The sequence below is a fragment of the Carcharodon carcharias genome, chromosome 34 (genome assembly GCF_017639515.1).
Source record: "Carcharodon carcharias isolate sCarCar2 chromosome 34, sCarCar2.pri, whole genome shotgun sequence".
In the NCBI taxonomy this organism is placed as follows: Eukaryota; Metazoa; Chordata; class Chondrichthyes; order Lamniformes; family Lamnidae; genus Carcharodon; species Carcharodon carcharias.
The window spans coordinates 19,352,614-19,377,544 of record NC_054500.1 but is presented as its reverse complement, the minus strand read 5'-3'; the positions used below and the strand labels follow the sequence as shown (position 1 = coordinate 19,377,544).

Below are 24,931 nucleotides of genomic sequence, written 5' to 3'. Positions count from 1 at the left end.
CCAGCTAAACCAAAGACGATCTGGGCACTTACCTGGTGGCTGCACGCGGGCTCTTGCTGTGCGTAAAATGCCGCTTTTCCTACACTACAACAGAGTGGGGGAGGTGGTGGTATTGTCACTGGGCCAGTATTCTGGACGCCCAGGGTAATGCTCTGGGAACCCGGGTTCGAATCCCACCACTGGCCGGTGGTAAAACTCGAATTCAATAAAAAAAATCTGATGTTGATCCCGAAGCCATTGTCGATTGTCTTTAAAAAAAAACCCATCTGGTTCACTGAAGTCCTCCAGGGAAGGAAATCTGCTGTCCTTACCCGGTCTGGCCTACACGTGACTCCAGACCCACAGACCTCTGAAATGGCTGAGCCAGCCACTCAGTTGACAAGGCAGTGCCCCTTCAAGGGCAATTAGGGATGGGCAATAAATGCTCGTCAGCCCATGTCCCGTGAACAAATGCTGGAGAAAAAAAATCAGGTGTAAAACGCTGTGGGGAGTCCTGAGGCCGTGAAAGGTGCTATAGAAATGGAAAGCTTTCTTTCTTTACCCAATCTTTCTCTGAACGTCGCCTCACCACAGGCCCTGGATTCAAATCCCTCAGCGTGAATGGTGTACATGTGAAGGAGCTCCTTCTGCTCTCTGATCTGTGTAGTCGGGTGGTTAGGCTTGAATGGGGTGGTGGGGGTGGGGGGGAGTAGCTATTCTGTGGTAGGAGCTCTGCTGGCAGAGCCGGGGATCCTATAGGGGCTGAATCATAGTGCACTGGGGTACAAGCTTTTAATTGGGTACAATAGCGTAGTGGTAACTGGCAACTAGTAATCACGAGAGTGCGGGTTCAAATCCCCATGATGTCAACTTGGGAACTGGAGCTTGCATTCTTAAACAGCCCCGCTTGATTGGCACCCCTTCCACCAACTTAAACATTCACTCCCTCCACGACCGATGCACAGTAGCAGCAGTGTGTACCGTCTACAAGATGCACTGCAGCAACTCAGCAAGGCTCCTTTGACAGCACCTTCCAAACCCATGACTTCTACCATCTAGAAGGACAAGGGCAGCAGACACATAGGGAACACCACCACCTGCAAGTTCCCCTCCAAGCCACTCACCCATCCTGACTTGGAAATATATCGGCCATTCCTTCACTGTCGCTGGGTCAAAATCCTGGAACTCCCTCCCTAACAGCACTGTGGGTGTACCTACACCACATGGACTACAGCGGCTCAAGAAGGCAGCTCACCACCACCTTCTCAAGGGGCAACTAGGGATGGGTAATAAATGCTGGGCCCAGCCAGCGACGCCCTCATCTCATGAAAGAACAAAAAACCTGGAAATGAAAAATTGGTTTGAGTAATCACAATTTATGCTTTGTTTAATCCCTTTGGTGTAAGGCACATTTATCACAGAGTTGCATTCAGGTCGGTAGACTGGAACTGAAGAACTGCCAATCAATCGTCCTTGACATCTGGAGTGAGCAGCCCAGGCTCCAGGTGCCGTGGGAGCCTGTTTGTCGTGTGAGATGCAGGAAGGACAGAAAAGAGGGAAGAGAAGGGAAACAGTGGCATCTAGAAGCGGCGGGAGGGGACACAGAGAAAGGTGACTCGTCTTGCCCTTCGTATAAACCTCCTAACACACCTTCAGGAGGAGGAACAGGAGAACCCGCCCCTAAGCCAACCCCTCCGAGCTCACCAGCTCCCATTCCTTAGTCGGGTTGCCAACCCTCCAGGGTCGCCCGGGAGTCTCCAGGGATTAAAGATTATTCTTCAGGATACTCGCTGCCCCCAGGAACTTAGGACATCCAAAAATGTTGTGGCCCATGATGCTTTTATTTCATGTGGGTCCATGTGCCAATGGAGTGGGGGGATGGGGTGGTGGGGTCAATGCCCGGGCAATGAAAACACTCACCCATTATAGAGACAGAATTGGCATTAGCTTCCCCCAGGTTAGGTACAAAGGGGTTATATACGAAGCAAAGCTCCTGTTCGTCAAACTTCCAAAACATGCTCTAGGCCCAACCTCTCCCGAGAACCCAAGCGGCGTGAGGTTTTTCTCTCCCGACACCCTCCAGTTTGCTACATCTTCATTGCTCGTCCCTCCCACCGGTGGTTCAGGGAGGGGTTTCATGCGTTGGGACAAGGTCCAGTGACACCTCTGCTCTTCCCCCGAGATAACCATGAGGCGACATTCAGCCCTTCCACCCGGACGGCATTTGGACCCAACTCCCGAGCGAGAGGTGGCTTTGCTAACAGGTGATACACCTGTTCCACCCCACCCCCAGCCCCATCCCCGGGCCCTCCTTTCAGCCATCTACCTCCCCAGTCTCTCCCTGATCTCCATGTTCCCACCCCCCAACCCCACAACTGGCTCAAATTCTCTCCAGACGACCACTTGGCTATATGTCACGGAGAAGTGTCCGACCACCTCCTCCAGAGTTGCCACTGAATGAAAGGTTGATTGAGAAAGACTTACTAACAGTCTTGGGTCCCTGAGGGAGAGGGTTCCCTGGCACACTTTTGTTGACAGTCTGCCGTTTTGATGGGTCAATAGTGACCCTAGGAAAGGAAAGACAAGAAGCAGGGTTAGACAGCAGAAAGCTGAGGTAACAAGACCGAGAACTTATCTTTCTTTTTAAAAACAAATGACTTACTTGTTGAGACTTCGCTTCGCTTCATGTCAGGGACTTAAAATTTCCCTCTTCAGAGTACACTGAATTGTAAATTTATTGAAATACTTACTACATCCCTTCATCATTCTCGTGTTTCTCTCTCAGAACCTTACAGCACAGATGGAGGCCATTCGGCCTAGCATACTTGTGCTGGCTCTTGTTCCTCATTCGTCCATTTTGTAGACTCTCCCATGTCCTCACAGTGTAAATCGCAACACACTATTTCTCAATCCAAGTTATTCTTTATCAGGACTTCCTCAAAACTGTACCAGTCCCCTCAGTAAACCTCCCCCCCACCGCTTTTCTCCCTCCTACAATTATCAACAGCAAAACATTTGGAACACAAGCATGGCAGCACCTAACCTGTTTGTGACATCATTCACCTCTCTTGATTCTGAGGTTGAATGTGGAAGGACCAACCGGTCCTTCTATGGAATCAGCCTTGGGACGATCGATTCTAAAATGGCCTCTGGTCCAACCCAAGGGAAACATCAAGAATAAATGCTTGCTAACCTTCAAAGATAATCAAACAAAATTCCCCAAATATTCATCTCTCAACAAATTCAAGGTTTCAATGCATCATAACTGGAGACACTCGCCCTGGATTACTTCCTGTGTCGAGAGATGCATGAGTCAGACAAAGCACATGCTTTACCCTTGTCTTCTGTGGCTTCTTGTCCCTGGAACTAGCCTGTCACCTGAGGCTGTAGCTTGAGGTGCACCACGATCGACCAGGAGTCTCTCCTGCTTTTACCACCCACCATTGGTGTGTGTGTTGGAAGGACTTGCAGGTTATTATTCAACCTGTTTGGCCATGTTATGAATGCATCTTTCTTGGCCTTCAAGTTCTGGAGTGGGACTTGAACCTGGAGCTTCTAGCTCAGAGGCAGGGACAGTAACCCACTGCGCCATGAGGCCTCCAGCCTGGAGACATTGTAAAGTGACAAAACAAGCTGGTGGTCCAGCCTGACTAGTCTATGCTGGTGTTTATGCTCCACACGAACCATCTCCCAAGCTCCAACCTTCTAGTCCTTTCTCCCTCGCATTCCTCCCCTTCAATTAACCTACGCCTCACCCACTCATTGTGGTAGCGAGTTCCAAATCCTCATCACTCTCTGAGCAAAGAAATTCCTCCCGAATTCTTTATCGGGCTTGTTGGTGTCTGTGTTAAGTTTATGGCTCTTCGCTCTGACCTTCCCCAGGAAATGGAAATGTTGTCTTCACATCAAACCTACCGCACACCTTCAGAATTTTACACATCTCCATCAGGTCACCCCTCAGTCTCCAGAGAGGACAGCCCCTACCAACCTGTTCAGCCTTGTCCAATAGGCAAAACCTTTCAGCCCTGGTGATACTTTATGGAGTTTTTTTTGTTGCACTTTCTAAGTGCCAGTGTCGTCACTTTGCAATGCGGGGACCAGAGCTGTAGAGAACAGGATGGAAATAAATGCTCATTTTCCAACAAATACTCTCACTCTCAGCCCCAACGGCTAACCTTTACACCATGTCACAGTGATTCTTTCCTTTACGATGATACGATGTTCATGACTTCCCTAACTTCCAGAGGACACTCTCTCCCTCCTCCGGACAGCCTTCATTGCCTAAGACTCATCAGACCAAGCCCTATTCCGAACTTGCTCAAACCCTTTACCTCTCCACCTTCTCCCCTCTTCTATAAAAAAAACCCCCCAAGTTTGGCATCGGCTAATCACTCCTCCCTCAGTCACTCCCTCATCCGCTCTCCTCTTTTCAGACTTGACCCGGGGGTCTCAAAATTAAAACGTGATTCGTGCCAAAACGACCCCTCGCCCCTCCCCCTCCCCTCACCACCTCCATGCCGTTGGGTTAGCTTTTGGTTCCACTCTTCAGTTTAACACAATTCCCACATAAGACTATAAGACATAGGAGCAGAAATGAGGCCATTCGGCCCATCGAGTCTGCACGTGTTGATGAAGGCCCGATAAAGCCAATTCGTCGCCAGGGTGACCAGTCTCGGCTGGGGGGGGTGGGGTGGGGGGGTGGTGGTGGTGGGGGAAGTAAAGAGGAGGGAGCACCATGACCCCTCGACCCCACCACCCCACCCCCCACCCCCCAACCACCCCACCGACCCCACGCCCCCCACCGCGTTGCCGCTTCCGCTTCCGGGGTGGGCGATGACCTGGCCACTCTCTTACCTTCTGGTCAGCTTTGAGGTGAGTTTGGAGAAGAGGTTGGACGAGGCCCGGCTCCGAGTCTGAGGCAGGGGCGTGGCGTCGGGCGAGAGGGTGGGGGACGTGGGCGAACCGTTCTGCGCCGCCCCTCGCCGGTCCCGGAGCTGCCCGCCGTGGAAGGTGCTCCGGCTGGACGTGCCCCTCGGGAAGCGCGTGCGGTCCGTGGGGGCGGCGATGCTGTGGGTGGAGGGCGAGGCTGGGGTGGCGCGACTCATCGCCGAGCTGGAAGAGTTTCAAACAAAAGCCCCGCGTTTTAAAAAGGAAAAGTTCACATCTACGTTCGGAATGTGGTACCGGCTGGACGTTCGTTACCTACCCCGAGCGGGTGGTGATTTTACTAGGACGCTTTTAGAGGGCATCAAGAACTTGCATTGGTATGGCGCCCATAACATCCGCAGGGAAAATTCGAAACGAGAGCCTCCTAAGGGGATGTACCGGGACAGGCGACCACCAGCTCATTAGAGAAGTCGGTTTTAAGGAGCGTTTTCAAAGAATCGAGGGAGGTGGAGAGGTCAGGGTGGGGGTGGGGGAGTGGGAGGCGGGGGGTTGGGGGCAATTCCAGAGCTGTAGGCATGGCTGCCGACGGTGGGGCGCTTAAAAATCGGGGGACGCTCAAGAGGCCAGAATTGCAGGAGCTCAGAGATCTCGGAGGGTTGCGGGGCTGGAGGAGGGTTACAGAGATAGGGAGGGGCGAGGCCGTGGAGGGATTTGAGAACCAGGATGATCACTTTAAAATCGAGATGCTGCTGGACCAGGAGCCAGTGGAGGTCAGTCAGCATGGTCGGGGTGGGGTTCAATGGGAATTGGTGCAAACCAATTGCTCAATGCGAGGTTGGAGTCGTGTACAGACTAGACCAGCAGAGGGGTGGCATTGCTGCCTTTGGTAAACCAATAGGGAAGCTTTCATAATAATTTATTTACCAATTTTGTCAAACTCAGTTTGATGGAGTTGAGCCTGTAACCTTTGTACAGAGTCACTGTTTATTCAGCAGGGTAAGGATTAGTCACTGTGTAACTGTACAGAGTCACTGTTTATTCAGGGTAAGGATCACTCATTGTGTAACTGTACAGAGTCACTGTTTATTCAGGGTAAGGATCACTCATTGTGTAACTGTACAGAGTCACTGTTTATTCAGGGTAAGGATCACTCATTGTGTAACTGTACAGAGTCACTGTTTATTCAGGGTAAGGATCACTCATTGTGTAACTGTACAGAGTCACTGTTTATTCAGGGTAAGGATCACTCATTGTGTAACTGTACAGAGTCACTGTTTAGTCAGCAGGGTAAGGATTATTCACTGTGTAACTGTACAGAGTCACTGTTTATTCAGGGTAAGGATCACTCATTGTGTAACTGTACAGAGTCACTGTTTATTCAGCAGGGTAAGGATCACTCACTGTGTAACTGTACAGAGTCACTGTTTATTCAGCAGGGTAAGGATTATTCACTGTGTAACTGTACAGAGTCACTGTTTATTCAGCAGGGTAAGGATCACTCACTGTGTAACTGTACAGAGTCACTGTTTATTCAGCAGGGTAAGGATCACTCACTGTGTAACTGTACAGAGTCACTGTTTATTCAGCAGGGTAAGGATTATTCACAGTGTAACTGTACAGAGTCACTGTTTATTCAGGGTAAGGGTCACTCACTGTGTAACTGTACAGAGTCACTGTTTATTCAGGGTAAGGGTTAGTCACTGTGTAACTGTACAGAGTCACTGTTTATTCAGCAGGGTAAGGATCACTCACTGTGTAACTGTACAGAGTTACTGTTTATTCAGCAGGGTAAGGGTCACTCACTGTGTAACTGTACAGAGTTACTGTTTATTCAGCAGGGTAAGGATTATTCACAGTGTAACTGTACAGAGTCACTGTTTATTCAGCAGGGTAAGGGTCACTCACTGTGTAACTGTACAGAGTTACTGTTTATTCAGCAGGGTAAGGGTCACTCACTGTGTAACTGTACAGAGTTACTGTTTATTCAGCAGGGTAAGGATCATTCACTGTGTAACTGTACAGAGTCACTGTTTATTCAGCAGGGTAAGGATTACTGTGTGTAACTGTACAGAGTCACTGTTTATTCAGCAGGGTAAGGGTCACTCTCTGTGTAACTGTACAGAGTTACTGTTTATTCAGCAGGGTGAGGCTGATGAATTCTACATGCACTAAAGTCTTTAACAGCAGCAAGGAATGGTCATTTATTTTATTTTTAAACGTTCTGCTGCCTACGTTGGTCATTCAGCCCTGACGGCACGATTCACTCCCCCTGTTGTAGGTTTAAACAAGCCCCCAGTGGAGGTCCTTCCGAAATTGAGAGAGTGTAGCGGCGATTTACCTGTTTTCCTTCCCGTTCTGTAGGAGCGATTGCCGGTCATTGGGGGCCCGGTCAGTGCAGACGTACGTATTCCTCCTGCTCATGGCACTCGCTGGGATATTGTTCTGTGGAAGGGAAGGGGGAGAAGGTGTTCATTCGGCCGGAAGAGTGCTCCGCGAAATGTCCCCCCCTCACTTTCAGCCATGTCAAGGGCGACTGGCGCCTCCTAGTGACCGGAGGGAGGGCGCAGTTGGCTGACTAACCTGGCCTGTCCCTTTAAGGCTGCCACTCTGTGTCAGCTACCCCCCCCCCCCCAACTCCCGCACACCCTCCCCACCCCCCTGCGCTTTGTCTCAGGGTAATTAATAGTCCAATATTGGATTTTGGATTCCAATAACCGGATTTTCATCTTGGAGTGCGATGCGCTCACCGGCACACATCGGGGGTTTTAGAAAACGTTAGGTGACCTCATACACCCGAAGATTCTGGTATTTCTGACCACATAAATGGCCACCAGGACAGGTGACATGGGGTCAGCTCCGGAAGCAAAGGGTACGGGACTTAATAGTAAAACCAGTCTCCAGGAATTGAAGAGTAATTGCTGGGACACTGGAACGGGCAAGGCCCAGGCGAAAAGCCTTTGGTCACCAATGAAAAATGTGTCCTTTTTTCCCCCCATCTGCATTGAACGCTTCCTGGTATTGGTGATAAACGTGGGAAAGCCTGTTCAACCAGGGGGGGGGGGCCTTTTAAGGCAAAGCCTCTAGAAATAAATTCTCCCCGCTTTGGCAACCTTAGTTTGGGGTGTGGGCAGACTGCGGCCTAAGCTCCAGGCTCCGGCAGTGACAAATAGGCCAAACCGCTTGCTTGATAAGCTGGGTGGTGGGGGTGTGGGTGGTGAAAGGTTATTGGGGGTAGGCAGGAGTGTGGAGTTGAGGTCACAATCGGGTCAGCCATGATCCTACCGAACGGTGGAACAGGCTCGAAGGGCCGAGCGGCCTCCCCCTGTTCTTAATCCGTGTGTCCGTAGGTTTCGGGTGTGATTGGTTGGGTCTGGGACGGGGGTGGGAATGGGGGCTGTTTGTTGGATGGGAAACACCAAAAGATAGGTTTGAGCCTTCAACAAACATACAGAGCAAATCGCCCCAAAAGTTGGTTTGAGAAAGGAAAATGGCGGCTCCTAGCAGTTGGCAATCCTCGTCACAGCTTCCCCTGTTGGTGGGAGGCCTCAGCTACAGCACAACGGGGCAGTGTGGCTCCTTCCCAGGCCAAAAATGCCGACATGGCATTTTAAAGTGTTGACACAAAAGTCATGATAGGGGAAGTAAGCTAGTTTATATGTGGATGGAACTGCAAGTGCTTTACACCAGGGATTGCCCATCCAGTCTTTGGCCCAAGATCAGTGAAAAGCCCATTTATGCCAACCTCCTCTGCTAAAGCTGCAGCAGCCAATCAGGGGAAGGCCCAAGGAAATTCCTGGTGCTCATGTATGCAGCCATGTAGATGGCATCAGCCAGGAAGTAGATTGATATAGTGTAGAGATAGAGAAGAGAGCTAAGACGCGAGAGGGGGAGTACATGTTTGGGAGAGAGGGAGGGTGTGCAGGTGTGAGAGGGAGTGTGCAGATGTGAGAGGGGGAGTACATGGGTGGGAGAGAGGGATGGTGCAAGGGTGCGAGAGAGGGAGTGCGCGGGTGCGAGAGAGGGAGTGCGTGGGTGAGAGAGAGAGGGGAGTGCACGGGTGTGAGAGAGAGGAAGTGCGCGGGTGTGAGAGAGGAAGTGCACGGGTGTGAGAGTGAGGGAGTGCGCGGGTGTGAGAGAGAGGGAGTGCGCGGGTGTGAGAGAGAGAGGAAGTGCGCGGGTGTGAGAGAGAGGGAGTGCGCGGGTGAGAGAGAGAGAGGGAGTGCGCGGGTGTGAGAGAGGGAGTGCGCGGGTGTGAGAGAGAGAGGGAGTGCGCGGGTGTGAGAGAGAGAGGGAGTGCGCGGGTATGAGAGAGAGGAAGTGCGCGGGTGTGAGAGAGAGGAAGTGCGCGGCTGTGAGAGAGGGGGAGTGCACGGGTGTGAGAGAGAGGGAGTGCACGGGTGTGAGAGAGAGGGAGTGCGCGGGTGCGAGAGAGAGGGAGTGCGCGGGTGTGTGAGAGAGAGAGGAAGTGCGCGGGTGTGTGAGAGAGAGAGGGAGTGCGCGGGTGTGTGAGAGAGAGAGGGAGTGCGCGGGTGTGAGAGAGAGGGAGTGCGCGGGTGTGTGAGAGAGAGAGGGAGTGCGCGGGTGCGAGAGAGAGGGAGTGTGCGGGTGTGTGAGAGAGAGAGGGAGTGCGCGGGTGCGAGAGAGAGGGAGTGCGCGGGTGTGAGAGAGAGGGAGTGCGCGGGTGTGAGAGAGAGGGAGTGCGCGGGTGTGAGAGAGAGAGGGAGTGCGTGGGTGTGAGAGAGGGAGTGCGCGGGTGTGAGAGAGAGAGGGAGTGCGCGGGTGTGAGAGAGGGAGTGCGCGGGTCCGAGAGAGAGAGGGAGTGCGCGGGTGTGAGAGAGAGAGGGAGTGCACGGGTGTGAGAGAGAGGGAGTGCGCGGGTGTGAGAGAGGGAGTGCGCGGGTGTGAGAGAGAGAGGGAGTGTGTGCGGGTGTGAGGGGCACGCGGGTGCAAGAAGGAGAGAGGTAGTGCTCGGGTGCAGGAGGGTGTGCGCGGGTGCAGGAGGGTGTGCGCGGGTGCAGGAGGGTGTGCGCGGGTGCAGGAGGGTGTACGCGGGTGCAGGAGGGTGTGCGTGGGTGCAGGAGGGTGTACGTGGGTGCAGGAGGGTGTGCGCGGGTGCAGGAGGGTGTGCGCGGGTGTGAGAGGATGTGTGTGCCAGTTTGGCCACAGCAGAGGACACGCCAGAGAGCACAGAGGGTGTGAGCGCAACAGACAGCACAACAGGGGACTCAGGATGTACAACAGAGAGTGTGGTCGCATGAGAGAGAGAACATGAGAGACAGGGTGAGGGGGAAGGAAAGCATCAGCTCACATCCCAATCCAATTTCCCCCTCCCTGGGGTGCGGTGTGGCTAATGTGTGCTCATGGAATTTGTCGACTGAATGAAGGGTACATTCACCTCAGAATCAGGCACGGCATTTAGTTGCAACTCACTGCACAGCACCACACCTTTTGGGTTATTGTCATCCAGCAACCATGACACATTTTCAGTTGAACAAAGTTGTTTTCAGATTTAGAAACTGTGGGGGCTGCCATTCCCTCCATCTGCATGTTCGGCATGTTAACAAGATGACTCAGCCAGGCTGCTATATTGAGTGAGTGTGTGGGTGAAGTGGTGACTTCTGTTTGACTTGAAGACTGCAGACATCACCGGAGAAAAGTAAATCGCAGGCTCCAGTAACAAATCCATTAAACCCCATCTTCCTGTCTTCTCTGTGGCAGCTGCACATATATCCTGGGTACCAGTTGTGCCCAGTCCCTCCTCCCGCTTCATTGATGCCCACGGCAGAATGCCCCATCTCTATGATAGTTCATCTTCAAGGTATTCAGGGGAACAGGTAGTGTAGATAGAGAGAAACTATTTCCCTGGTTGGGGAGTCTGGGACGAGGGGGTAACGTCTAAAGATTAAGAGTCAGACCTTTCAGGAGTGAAATTAGGAAACACTTCTACGCACAGAGAGTGGGAGAAATTTGGAAACTCTCTTCCACAAACGGCAATTGATGCTGGATCAGTTGTTAATTTTAAATCTGGGATCGATAGATTTTTGTTATCCAAAGTTATTAAGGGATATGGGGCAAAGCTGGGTATAAAGTTAGGTCACAGGTCAGCCATGATTTAATCAAATGGCAGAACAGGCTCGAGGGGCTGAATGGCCTCCTCCTGCTGCCAACCCTCAAAGGATTGTCTTCCAGTCTGTCAGCAAAATCCAGAAGGAAAATCGTAGAGGCAGATCAAACAAAAAAGCTTTCTTTTTTTTTTAAAAAAAAAACATTTTTTGAGCATTTTTGCTTCCTCGTTGTAAAAATACTGGGGGACGAGGATTGAAATGGTTTGAATGACAGTCGGATAATGAAGGGCCTGTCCGCTTTGCGATTGGCTGAGGGAAGGTGGGCGCCATGGGGATGGACATGTCAGGTGACCAATGGCATGAGTGTGGGGGCGGGTGGGTTAGGTGGGAGCAGCAGGTCATGTGATGTGACCGCCCAGGAGTACGTCCAATCAGAGTTAGCCTCTGGGGCCTGCCCGCATGGTCAGCCCTGAGCAGTTGACCGAGCTGCAATTCAGCAGGTACGGCTTGCTCTCCTTAGCTTGCTTCCCAGAGAGATGGCCGCCACACACATAAACACAGGTGACCATTGGCAAAGTGGCCACTGGCTCAGGGAACAACGTCGCTTCTTCTCCCACACTGACTAGGTGTGAGTCTAGGTCGGGTACAGGAACACAGGGATCTCAGAGTACAAATACACCAATCGCTCAGTGTTGCACCACAAGTTAGCAAGGCCTTTGAAAAGCAAGCCAGGCACTGAGCTTTATTTCTAGAAGGGACGGAATTGAAAAGTGGGGTGGTTATCTAGACCTGTATTGAACCTTGTTTAGGCCACACAGAGTGCTGTGTGCATTTCCGGGCACCAAGAGATAGAGAGGCACTGGAGAGGGTGCAGGGAAGATTTACAAGGATGAAACCAGAAATGTGGTGTGTATTTTATCAGGAAGGGATTGACTGGCTGGTCTCTTTTCTCTTGAAAAAGAGAAGGCTGAGGGGCGGGCATTTCGAGGTCCTTAAAATTCTGGAAGGTTTTGATAGAGGTGGATACGGAGAGAATGTTTCCTCTTGTGGGGAAGAGCAGAACTAGAGGCCGTCAGTATAAGATGGTCCCCAAGAAATCCGATCGGGAATCCAGGAGAAACTTCTTCACCCAGAGAGTGGGTGAGAATGTGGAACTCGCTACCACAGGGAGTGGTTGAAGTGAATAGTTTAGGCGCATTTAAAGGGAAGCTGGATGAACATGAGGGAGACGGGAATAGAGGTTTACGATAGATTTAGATGAGGAAAGATGGGAGGAGGCTCGAGTGGAGCATAAACACCAGCATGGACTGGTTGGACCGAATGGCCTGTTTCTCTGCTGTAATTCTCTGCAATGCACTAAAGCAAACAGTCTACAGAGGCTATTTGGAAAAGAGTCTCTACAAACTACAGCAAACAAAGCTCATGACCGAAACGGATTAAAGAAGGAGGGTTCCTTCAGGAAGATACAGTAAGTGGAGGATAGTTACATGGACACCATGTATGTAAACCCAATCCCTGGGGAATTGACAGGGGTATAAACTAATCATCTCCATTCTTAACCCAGACTTTGGTTATTGAAGCTCCTTACGTTAGCTGGGCCGGACACTTTCCTCCGGTCTGGGATCTCCGACTTGTTCGGGTTGTTGGCGCTGCTGACCATGGGGCTGGACGGCGGGACCCCTGCCCTGCTGCTGCCACTGGTAACTGCACCGCCGGTCACCTTGCGGGACGGGATGCGCTCCTCCTTCAGGTCATTGTCCGCCGTGCTGGTCTGGCTCCGCTTCGGGTGAGAGGTCAGGGCAGCTGGCCCACCTGGAATAAACAACAGTCCATCCTGTTAGCCATGGCGATATAAGCGCCCATCTCCTTCTCGACCCTGGCAGTGGTAGAGGAAACGCAAGCGCCGGCAGGTCCAGCGTGGGGCAGGCTCGACACCAACCATGTGCCAGCGAGGTGCTCCCTTGCTGCTGAGCCACAAGGTTGCAGGTTTAAGTCCCACTCCAGGCACTTGAGCCCAAAAATCCAGGCCGGCACCCCCCCCCCCCAGTGCAGCACTGCAGGAGTGCTGCACCGTCAGAGGTGCCGTTTTTTCAGATGAGACGTCAAAACCAAGGCCCCATCTGCCCTCTCAGGTGGGCGCAAACTCTTTCAGAGAAGAGGAGGGGAGCGCCCCTTGATGTCCGAGGCCAATATTCAACCTTCGATCTTAACAACGGATTATTTGGCCATGATCACGTTCCTGTTACTGGGAGCTTGCTGTGTGCAAAATGGTTGGCGCGTTCCTGCATGACAACAGTGATTACACCTGAAAAAGAGTATTTCATTGGCTGTAAAGCACTTTGAGGTAACCTGAGGTTATGAACGGTGCTATATAAATGGAGCTTTTTTTTTTACACACTGAAGAATGATCCTTCTATGCTGTCCAACCTCAGAAGATGATTCAATTCCAATTCCCAGGGCAGTTTCTGAATTGCAGAACAGGTTGAAGGGCCGAATGCCCTACTCCTGCTCCTGTTTCCTATGTTATCTTATGTAAGCGGGGTGCAAGGTTAATCAGGGGAATTTGATTATGTTCCGATCACCAGCCTAAACCATGCACTCAAATTCACAGAGGGGCTTGAACTCACCACCCTCTGACCTAGGGGTGAGGCGCTTTCCCACATTAAAGGTGCTATATAAAGGAAGATTGCTATTGTTGATAAAGACATCAAGTTAGTGAAGTATTTTATTTTGGGGTTGGGGCCTTCACACTTTCCCTTGGCCTCCCTCAGTCCCTCGCTAGTTGGACACCGTCACAAACAGACACGCGTTCTACTCACTGAAGTCGCTGTGCCGGCGCTGCCGGTGGTAGGTGGACGAGCTGCGTTGGCTCCTGCTGTGCGTTGACGTTTGGCTCACTGTACTGGTGTTCAGCTCGTTGCTGGGCCGAACCTTGGCTAATGAGAGGCTACTGCCAGAACGGGAGTCACTGCCATCCATCTGGAAGACGGGAAAGAACCAGAATGACAACCAAGGCCTAGCTGAGTTTCCATGAGCGGGGCGGCCATTTTTGGCCACTGCCAATTGACAATGTCCCGCCTGGAGTGAGGGTTCACCTCAAAATGTCCGCCTCTGGGCTACCTCCAGTCAACAGTTCCAAAAGCAAACCAAAAGGACCAACTGAGAGCCGCCATTAAGGGTTGGCCCTTAGTGTTCTGCCACTGGTTACTGGAAGGCCAGAGGTCAAGAGGTCAAAGTGCACCACGGTGAAGTTGATAAATTGAACTCCAATAAATCTTGAATGTTGCTGAGAAACAACATCTTGTTGAAGCTTTTCACCTTGCACTCATCAGGACAATCACAAAAATGCCAACGTCAGGGGAAGCAACAACTTTATATGAGAACCAACCAATCAGCACTTTCTTCTCATATGGTATTAAGTGCTTGCTTCCCCTGACATTGGTATTCTTGCGATTGTCCTGATGAGTGCAAGACAGAAAGCTTTGACAAAATGTCGTTTTTTTCAGCAATATCAATTTTTGTCCCACCAAACGACCATTCCAACAAACCTGGTCATTTGAGGGCCGGCAGCAGAAAACTAAGCAGAGAAGCTTCCGGATTGTTGTTAAAAACCCATCTCATTCACCACCACCCTACAGGAAAGGGGAGCTGCCATTCTTACCCGCTCTAGCCTACATGTGACTCCAGGCCCCTGTGGTTGGCTCTTAAGTGTTCTGCCACTGGTAAAGGAGTTGCGACAAACCTCAAGAGGGAGGTGAGTCCATCAGCAGTGACCCAGACATTGCATCTGGATAAGACTAACGCCAATCAGGCAAAGTCCTCTCCACTGACAACTGGGGGGCCAAGTGGCCAGGTGGGGAGATCTGCCCCACAGATATTTGATCAACACCATTTCTAAGGCTGCTTGACAGGAGGAACGTAACATCTGATGGAACAACTGCAAAGACGAAGGGACAGCCCAAATCAGCATCCAAACTTCCCCTCTGCTACATTCAGTGCTTCCAATTTGTGCACATCAAGTTAGACTTTTAGTTATGCTTTTTCCCTGTTTTTTTTTTGTTTCGTCATGTGTTCAGAATCTAAATGGGGCTCATTGGGCTTGTCTATTCCCCCAGAGTAAGCTGCTGGAGACTGTAGTTTGTTAAAACCATTCTTCTTTATTTACAGCTGGCTGTATACATATTGGGAACACCTGCACAAGGTTGGAACTTCTCCTCCTCCCAATCTCTGCTATTCAGTTGTGTGATGTTACATCATCGTTACATCAGCATCATGTGCTTTGGATGTTAACCCTTTATTCTACATCTCCCCCCAGGTCTTTATCCCAACTGCATACATTCTCCTTCGCCTCCCCACAAAGTCTCAGGCTTCACATTGTCAGTCTCTGAGGTGCCTTGACCAACCGCCCTGATCTTGTTCTGACCTCTTTGTGGCTGAGGGCGTGCTGCACTCTCCCTTCTGTCGGTGTGAGTGTCCTTCTCCTGGGTGACCGTACAGCTTTGTCTTGCTCCTTCTTCTCTATCCCCATTAGGATCTGAGTAGTAAGCCCAAGTTTCAGTTGGCTTTCTTACCAAGAGTGCTAAAGTGCTGTGGATTCTCCTTATGGTTCCCTGGTCTATCTCAATCCTGTATGATCTCTGTTGTGGAGCTGATTATTGTGCCTTCTCAATGTTGGCCTCAGACTCATACTCTCTCCCCGTGCTTCAGTACTGGTAACTCGCATTTGTTTCCCTGTACTTCCTCATGAGATTTCACCCTCTTGTGGTCATTCAACGCAATATTGGCTTTTTCACCTGTTACTTCACATAACATTCAATCTGTTCGCAACCTTGGTATTGTATTTGACCTTGAGATGAGTTTCCAGCTATGCATTCGCCCCATCACTGACTGCCTATTTCCACCTCTGTAACATTGTCCCAATCCACCCTACCTCAACACATCCACTATTGAAACATTCATCCATGCCTTTGTTATCTCTAGACGTGACTATTCCCACATTCTCCCCACTGGTCTCCCACATTCTATTTATTCATTCATGGGAAGTGGACATCGCTGGCTAGGCCAGCACTTATTGCTCATCACTAATTGCCCTCGGTCATCTTTGTCACCCTTTCACCCAGTCCCATTCCCCTACCACCCTCTGTGCTCGCTCCCAATTAAGCAAAGCCTCGATTTTAAAATTTTCAGCTTTGCTTTCAAATCAGACTTGATCCTCCCCCAGCCCTACAGCCCTCAGAGATCTCCAATTCTGGCCTCTCGAGCCATCCCCATGCTGTACACTCTACTATTAGTGGCCGTGCCTTCAGCTGCCTGGGCCCTCGGCTCCCTCCCTAAACCACCCCACCCCTCCCTCCTCATTTAAGATACTCCATTAAACCTACCTCTTTGACCAAGTATTTGGTCAGCTCTCCTAATGCCCTCTTGATGTTGAGCTTGGTTTATAATGCTCCTGTAAAGCACTTTGGGACGTTTCATTACAATTAAAGCTGTATATATATAAATACGAGCTGTCGCCTGAGGGCAGGGATGCAACGAAACCATCCAGGCACGGACTCAGTACCAAGCCCACACTGGGTAAGGTGTAACAAGTAGGTTAGGTGTAAGGGGTGCCTCCTCATTGCTGAGTCAACTCCAAAGAAGCAACTCGTACTCTGCCATTCCCTCAGTTCTACTTCCCGCACCAACCTTTCTTGTTGCCAGTGTAGTGCCAATTGATGCCAATTCCTGCCCAGGCCTTGGGCCTACTGGAAGCTGGGTTGGGGAATTGTCCCATTGTCATTTCAGTTAGAATCTTTACATTACAATGCTGATCCAATCAGTTTAAGTATGGAATCAAACCCCAAGTGTCAGGGGCAACAGAATATGGCAGCCCAATGACCCAGCCACATGCGTTATACATGTTGATCTCCTGAATGTTTAGCCCTTACCTCACTTTTGTTCCTGCCCAATAGGAGGTAGGTAGCAGTTACTTCATTGTATTTGTGCCTGGTCAAAGCTTCTTTAATTTCTTCTCGTGTGTAGCCCATTCCAATCATCACTTCTATGGAACAGAACAGAACAGTCAGGTAGACAAGATGTCCATAGGTCTTCACATGATGGTTGCTGGAGGTTGCTTCACACGGACCACCCTGCCCCCACTCTCCCACCATTGGTCTACCCTCCAGGCGCCTTGCCTGCACAACCAATGGGAAGGGAACAGAACCCTTTGTTACCCAACTGGATGCAGCTCGGCTGTTGGGCTGGCCCCACTCATCTCCAATACTTTTTATCACATTCCCCCTATCGCAACATCTACGTGAAGATATTCACAGGGTGGGGGCGGAATCCACAACTCTAAATCCCTGCCCCACACCTCACGCCCCCCTCCACTAGTCCCAATAAAGCGTAGCAGCAGTTCCATCCAATCACAGCCTGGTCACTGAGACAGGGTCTGCGCAAAACGGACCCGGACGGCGAGTTTCAGTTGGGGTTCAAGTCAAAATGGCTCCTGTCCAACAAGGTCAACTTCTAGGAGAAGGTAAAAGCAGTCACCCACCATTGACACCACTGGTTTGCCACCTCATGTACCAGCCTGCCCGCTCCCTCCCTGCCCATCTGTGGGGCTCATCTGCTCCCATTGGACGGGACATTGAGGGAAGCCCCTTCCTCCTTTCCTTGCTGTAGAGGAACTTGCCGCACTCGAGTTAATTAAGTCGCCAAACCGAGCTGCTTAACGGAGAGAGTTTGGAATACCAAGAGGTGTTCTGAATGAATTTCCTTTCTCACCTATTCGCTTGTTGTCTCCCAGGTCTGGCTCTGGCTCCACATACGGCCGAAGTTCTTCACCATCACAGCCCACGTTTATCCATTTGTCCTTCATAATTTGCTGGAGAGATTGAGAGGAACGGTGAGTTGGCAATCGGCTTATTGACATCTACCCTTAACTATACAGCGGATCTAACATATTAAACCGCTCGCAGCACTTCACAGGTGGGTTAATAGACAAAATTTGGCACTAAGCCACAGAAAGAGATATTGGGTCATCACTTGGCCATAAGCTCGGTCAAGGAGATAGGTTTTAAGGAGCAACTCAAGGTAGAGAGGTTTAGGGAGGGAATTCCAGGGCTTGGGGCCCAGGCAGCTGAAGGCACGGCCGCCAGTGGTGGAGAGATTAAAAGTCGGGGATGCTCAAGAGGCCAGAATTAGAGGAGGGCAGAGATCTCAGGGGGTTGTAGGGCTGGAGGAGGTTACAGAGATAGGGAGGAGGAAAGACCATGAAAGGGTTGGACAACAAAGATGAGGATTTTAAATTTGAGGGACTGTCGGTGTCAAGGTCTCTTACTGTCTGCTGTCGCCATATATGTTGAGGGTCTTGATGTAGATCTCAAGGGATCTGTCTCCATGCTATTTATGCTAAGCAAGATCTTGAGACTGACGAGGACTTTGGTCGAAGACAATTACATGAAGTTTATTACGAGCAACAACTAGATACAGCTCTGCACAGGCCTTGACCTGGCCTGGGTACTAACAGTTACATAGGCTGATCACTTGACTATATGCCTGACTCAAAAGGTATACATAAAATCTTACTGATACAGAGTCACAGACAGGAGTGAACACCTGCAGTAGTTGATCACAGGCAGTAGTGAATATCTAACATGGAGGCTGTTCCTATTATCCTCCAACCTCACACACAGCGATGTCATAGTGATATCATTATGCAGCTTCTTAAAGGTACAGGTCATTGTCTGCACTGGCACGCACACGATATCACAACAGTCAGGACAGAGAACCAACACGGGTCAGTGAACACAATGGTGACGGGAGAATGGGACTTCAGGCAAATTAGGATAGAGGAACAGGGTTAGTGGGTATAAATAATCCCAGATAGCAAGTCCCTGGGTTTTATTACGGAAGAGACCACCACCTCTCCACTGACTGCTCTGCCTTTTGATGTGGGTGAATTGGCTGTGCACCTGGATGTGCTGCATACAGTCAGTGTCGTGTTCCCAGCATCGGCTAACATGACATCAGCTCCCAGAGAGAAGTCCAATTTCCACCCCACCACCCCCCCAACCCCAAGTGCCCTCCACCCCCCCGGGCACTTCCCACGCCACCTCCTCCAGGAGCTCATCCCTTCAGCCTGGCCATTGGGATGGGGCCTGGCCAGAGGGCAGCTAAATGGTAAACCTCAGCTTTGGAGTGAAATTAAAACGGTTCCTGTTTAACAGGTTTCACTGTCAGGCTCCCTAAGCAAATACACACATGCATAATGTCCATACCCCACCCTGGCCTCCCCCCACACTTATTCATCGCACCCGGCCATCATATATTCCTTTCCCCCTCGCGTGTTTATCTAGCCTCCCCTTAAATGCATCTCCGCTATTCACCTCAACCACTCCCTGTGAGAGCGAGTTCCACATTCCCACCAGACATTTCTCCTGAATTCCCAGTTGGATTCACGGGTGACTAACTTAGAACAGTTTACTAGTCCAGTAAACCTAACCACACACTACAGTACTCCAAAGCAATTATATATAAAAACATATATATATAAAACATATTATTATGTAATATATATTATGTATCCGTTCTGCAGACTGCCCTTGTTAAGTACCACTTTGTTCATTAAAGACACAAACTATCTCAGCCTGACCCCTCCGTCTATTTTCGATCAGATCCCCCTGGCTTTCAAATCCATTGCCCTGCCTTTCTTCTGTCCCCCAAAATCACACGATAGGTTCAGATCACTTGGACCATCTGATCTCATCCACTGAGCATGACCCACCGGTCTCCAATGTGCTGTCTTGCTTCCTAAATGAGCTTATAGCCTTCGCTGCCACGATTCTATCTGGAATGTCTATTCCACAGATAAGTCGTTGAAACTCTCATCCTTGACTTCGTTCCCTCCAGACTTGACGATTGTAATGAACTCCTGGATGGCCTCTCGCACTCTACCCTCTGTAAATTTGAGGTCATCCAAAACTCTGCTGCCCATGTCCTTACTTGCACCAAGTCCCGTTCACTCACTGTGCTCGCTGACCCGCACTGGCTTCGAGTTAAACAATGCTTCAATTTTAACATCCTCATCCTTGTTTTCAAATCCCTCCATGGCCTTATCCCTCCCCATCTCTGTAATCACCTCCAACCTCACAACCCTCTGGGATCTCCGCACTCCGCTAAGTCTGGCCACTTGCGCACCCCTCATTTTAATCGCTCCACCAGTGGCGGCCGTGCCTTCAGCTGCCTGGGCCCCAAGCTCCAGAATTCCCTCCCTAAATCTCGATCCCCTTGGTGACAAATTTTGCTTTGCTATACACTCCTGAAGCACCATGGTACATTTTACTAAGTTAAGTGGGCTGTATAAATACAATGATAAAAGCAAAATACTGCGGATGCTGGAAATCTGAAACAAAAACAAAAATTGCTGGAAAAGCTCAGCAGGTCTGGCAGCATCTGTGGAGAGGAAGGCGGAGTTAACAGTTCGAGTCCGAATGACTCTTCATCAGAGCTCAACTTCATCAGAGTTCTGATGAAGAGTCATACGGACTCGAAACGTTAACTCTGTCTTCCTCTCCACAGTTGCTGCCTGACCTGCTGAGTTTTTCCAGCAATTTTTGTTGTATGTAAATACAAGTTATTTAAAAAAGACATTCTGTCAAAGCTTTTCATCTTGAACCCATCAGGATAATCACAAGACTACCAATTAATCCTGGTGAGTGCAAGATGAAAAACTTCAACAAAATGCCTATTTTCAGCAATGATCAAGCTCTGTACTACCTAACAACTACAAGTTGTCCTTCTGGTGAACTTCCTAAATTAGCTTTTTCACTAGTCTGAACTTACATTTGCCTTCCTGAACGTCCTACACTTGATCTGAATTAATTTTTTTTCCCAGTTGAATGTGAAGGTTTTCATGAAGTTTTTGAATGAGCTTTCATCACAAACCTTTCCTGCTACTTCCCCACGTTCCAGTTTTAAAACAGGTTTTAGTGAGAGGGGCAACGAATGTATGTTAAAAATCTCACATAGCGTGTGGACTCCCTGTTCAATAGTCTTACTTCCTGTCACAACTTTTGGTTGTCCTTTTCTGGCAACATTTATCCATGTAATCTGCAAAATCAAAATTCCGCATTCATGTTAACCATCACAGTGCAGTTGCTTGGGCTGTGACAGTAACATTTATGCCAGGCAGTGACCACCTTGAACAAAAGAGAATCTAACCATCGCCCCTTGTTCAATGGCATTACCACTGCTGAATCCCCCACTATCAACATCCTGTGGGTTAGCATTGGGCAGAAATTGAACTGGGCCAGCCATATAAATACCGTGGCTACAAGAGCAGGTCTGAGGCTGGGAATTGTGCAATAATTAACTCACCTCCTGACTCCCCAAAACCTGTCCCCCAGCTACGAGACACAAGTCACAAATTTGATGGAATACCCTCCACTTGTTTGGATGAGTGCAGCTCCAACAACACTCAAGGAACAGAAAAGCAGCCCGCTTGATTGGCACCCCATCCACCTCCTTAAACATTCACTCCCTCCACTACCAACGCACAGTGGCAACAGTGTGTACCATCCACAAGATGCACTGCATCAACTCGCCAAGGCTCCTTCGACAGCACCTTCCAAACCTGCAACCTCTACCATCTAGAAGGACAAGGGCAGCAGACAGATGGGAACACCACCACCTGCAAGTTCCCCTCCAAGTCACTCACCATCCTGACTTGGAAATATATCGGCCGTTCCTTCACTGTCGCTGGGTCAAAATCCTGGAACTCCCTCCTTAACAGCACTGTGGGTGTACCTACACCACATGGACTGCAGCGGCTCAAGAAGGCAGCTCACCCCCACCTTCTCAAGGGGCAATTAGGGATGGGCAATAAATGCTGGTCCAGCCAGCGATGCCCACACCCCATGATTCAAAAATAAAATCCAATTCTGATATATTATCATTTATTGTCTCATTCTCTTCTTCCCGATCAATGTATATTTCCTGTAACAGGCTCATTCTGGTGAGTAAACCGCTTGGGGCTTTGCATTGTTCTCCGATCAACAGAGCTCCAATCCGATAAATGACGCAGAGTACTGAGTTCAACAAGGGAACCCTCAGGTTAAACATGTGCAGGCTTACCTCCAGCGTTCCCCGCTTGGCTGGGTTGAGTACCAGGAAGCGTTTGAGGATGTTTTCACAATCAGTGGACATGTAAAAGGGGACACGGTACTTCCCCCTTAACACTCGCTCCCTCAGCTCCTGCCGACACAACAACAACATATTTATATAGCGCCTTTAACATAGAGAAACAAGTCATTTGGTAGCACAGAACTTGAGTGTTACTGAGGAAAGACATTTTGTCAAAGCTTTTTATCTTGCACTCATCAGGACAATCACAAGAATACCAACATCAGGGGAAACAACAACTTTATATTATGTGAGAAGAGAGTGCCGATTGGTTGGGAAGTAGACTCTGATTGGTAGAAGCGTTGCAATGGAGAATGCACCAGTTAATGGTGACTGACAGTTAACTGCCAAACATTGTTTGAAATTTTAAACCAGGCAGCTTGACACTGATTGGTCAAGGCATTGCCCTGAGGAATGAACCAGCGAATGGCTGTCACTTATTTTGTTTAGTTGAAACAGGTGCAATGTGTGTACATGTTCTTTCTGTCCGCAAAGATTGTCCTGGTGAGTGCAAGACAAAAAGCTTTGATAAAGTGTCTTTTTTTACAACAATAGGAAAACATCCCAAGGCGCTTCACAGGAGAATTATAAAATAAAAGTTTGACACCGAGCGACGAAAGGAGGTATTACGTCAGATGACCAAAAGCTTGGTCAGAGAGGTAGGCTTTAAGGAGCGACTGAGAGGAGGAAGTGAGGTAGAGAGTCAGAGAGGGGTATGGACAGAATTCCAGAGCTTGAGGCCCAGGCAGCTGACAGTGGAGCGATTAAAATATAAGTGGGAATGCGCAGGAGGCCAGAATTAGAGGAGCACAGACAGCATGGATGTTTGTGTGGTAGGAGGAGATTACTAAAATAGGGAGGAGCGAGGCACCGGTGGGATTTGAAAGCAAGGATGAGAATTTTAAAGTCAAGATATTGCTCGATCGGGTCCCAACGTAGGTCAGCAAGATGAGGGGGGCTGGGGGAACGGGAGTTGCTTCAAGCTAAGACACAGGCAGCAGAGCTTTGGGTGCCCTCAATTTTATTGAGGGTAGGATGTGGGAGAGCAGCCAGGAGTGCGTTAGAATAGCCGAGTCTAGGGGTTATGAAGATATGGGTGAGGGTTTCAGCAGACGAGCAAAGGCATTAGCTCTCGTCTTCATAAGAATCAAGCCACACTTATCACCTTAATCTAAGGTATTTGACAGAGGCCAGCAATAAGCGAGACGGAACAGAGATTAAACAAAACAATGTCTTCAAACGCTCAGCAGTTCCATAAAAACCAGCCCACAATTTAGTACCCACTAGTTATTCTGGTTTTGTTCGTTATTAGGGGCAAGCCTTTTGCCCCCAAGATTAGGTCTGGTTTTTAGTTTTAGCCTGGTCAAAAGTTTTGAGTTTGGGATATTTCCGTTCTGGTTTTTGAGATATCTTATCCCCCAAAAATTGTGTTTCAGCTACTTCTACAAAGGCAGTTTCCCCTCTCACACAACACTCAGGCCTCAAGAAGTGTGGCTAAACAATTAAATGGAATGAAAACGGGGGTTTTATTCATCGGTGTGAGGACACGGATCATAGGAATATAGGAACAGGAGGAGTCCATTCAGCCCCTTGAGCCTGTTCTGCCAATCAAATCATGGCTGATCTGTACCTTAACTTCATCTGTTAAGTCTTGGAGTCTTAAGATTGTTTTGGTGCTGAAACCCCCAATACTCTTAACTAAACCAATGTCAATTATGAAACTTTGAAGTGACTGACCTTCCCTCAACTGTTTTTTGGGGAGAGAGAGCTCCAGATTTCCTCCCCCCCCCCTCCCCCTCTCCCTTCCCCCACCTCTCTCCCCACCCTTTCCCCCCATCTCCCCCCCTCCCCCCCATCTCCCCCCCTCCCCCCACCTCTCTCCCTCCCCTTTCCCCCCCCCCCTCCACCCCCTTCCCCCCCCCCCCCATCTCGCCCCTCCCCCCTTTGAACGAAGATGAGCTTCCTGACATCAGCCCTGAACAGCCTGGCTCGCCTCCTTGTTCTGGACTCCGCCCCAGAGGAAATCGTTTCTCTCTAATATCCACCCTGGAGGTCCTGTGGCCTGCTGGGTATTGTATCTGCTGGGAGCTCTGGGTTCAAGTCCCACTCCAGGACCTGATGGCCAAGGAAGGTGCGTTCGTAATGTGGCCAGACAGGTTGAGTATCAACCTGCAAATCCTTCCAACACACGCCAGCGGCGGGCGGTAAGAGTGGAAGAGATTCCTGGTCAGTCGTGTGATGGGAAGAATGGTGGAGCCTCTACCGTCACTATCCACAGCTCCAGACTACAACGTGTGTGTAAAAGTGTGCGTTGCCATGGCAACTTGGACCTCCACGAGTGAACTGTAACACACCCCAGCCTATTTACCCCATCAAATCCTTTAATGATCTTAAACAGCAGATCACCCCTTAATCTTCTACACTCAACAGACACATCCATGCAGCTTATCCTCCTAATTAAATCTTTTTTGCTGCACTGCATTGGTCCCCAAGACCAATATCAGCATTGACTTTAGTTCAAGAAATCATTTTAGTTTTCTCTCTGATTCAATTTCAGTCTTCGTTCACGATTTTGTTTCAGTTCTAATTTCGAAATGAGAGTCTAATTTTAGCCAAAGCCTTTCCTCCTCCTGTTGATGAATACTTGTTAAAGAAGATCACATGATCTGTAGTAACGAATAGGAGAGAAGCGCAGGCCACCTCAGCAGTCAGTGTAGAGATAGAGTTGGAGTTGAAAGCACACGTGTAGTGGCTGCTGAGTATATTGTAAATAAATTTAATGTTCCCACGCAAGAAGTGTCTGCAGATCAACTCTATCATTAACAGCACAATTCGGC

General features: G+C 49.7%; 1 protein-coding gene across 6 annotated transcripts in view; it reads right to left on the bottom strand.

The window, feature by feature from the left end:
• The window catches only part of mark4b (MAP/microtubule affinity-regulating kinase 4b), a 242,384-nt gene that overhangs the window by 3,344 nt on the left and 214,109 nt on the right, over positions 1-24,931 (bottom strand). For 3 of the 6 annotated variants that reach the window (XM_041179273.1, XM_041179276.1, XM_041179274.1), the window contains exons 9-16: positions 22,047-22,166; positions 17,697-17,796; positions 16,859-16,971; positions 13,751-13,910; positions 12,520-12,743; positions 7,205-7,308; positions 4,834-5,091; positions 2,464-2,546 (exon numbers count right to left, since the gene is read on the bottom strand). In XM_041179273.1, the coding sequence (XP_041035207.1) occupies positions 2,464-2,546; positions 4,834-5,091; positions 7,205-7,308; positions 12,520-12,743; positions 13,751-13,910; positions 16,859-16,971; positions 17,697-17,796; positions 22,047-22,166 (1,162 nt within the window). Of the gene's footprint in view, positions 1-2,463; positions 2,547-3,967; positions 4,083-4,833; positions 5,092-7,204; positions 7,309-12,519; positions 12,744-13,750; positions 13,911-16,858; positions 16,972-17,696; positions 17,797-22,046; positions 22,167-24,931 lie in introns of those variants that run through there. The other 3 variants (XM_041179275.1, XM_041179278.1, XM_041179277.1) reach the window with 2 other exon arrangements.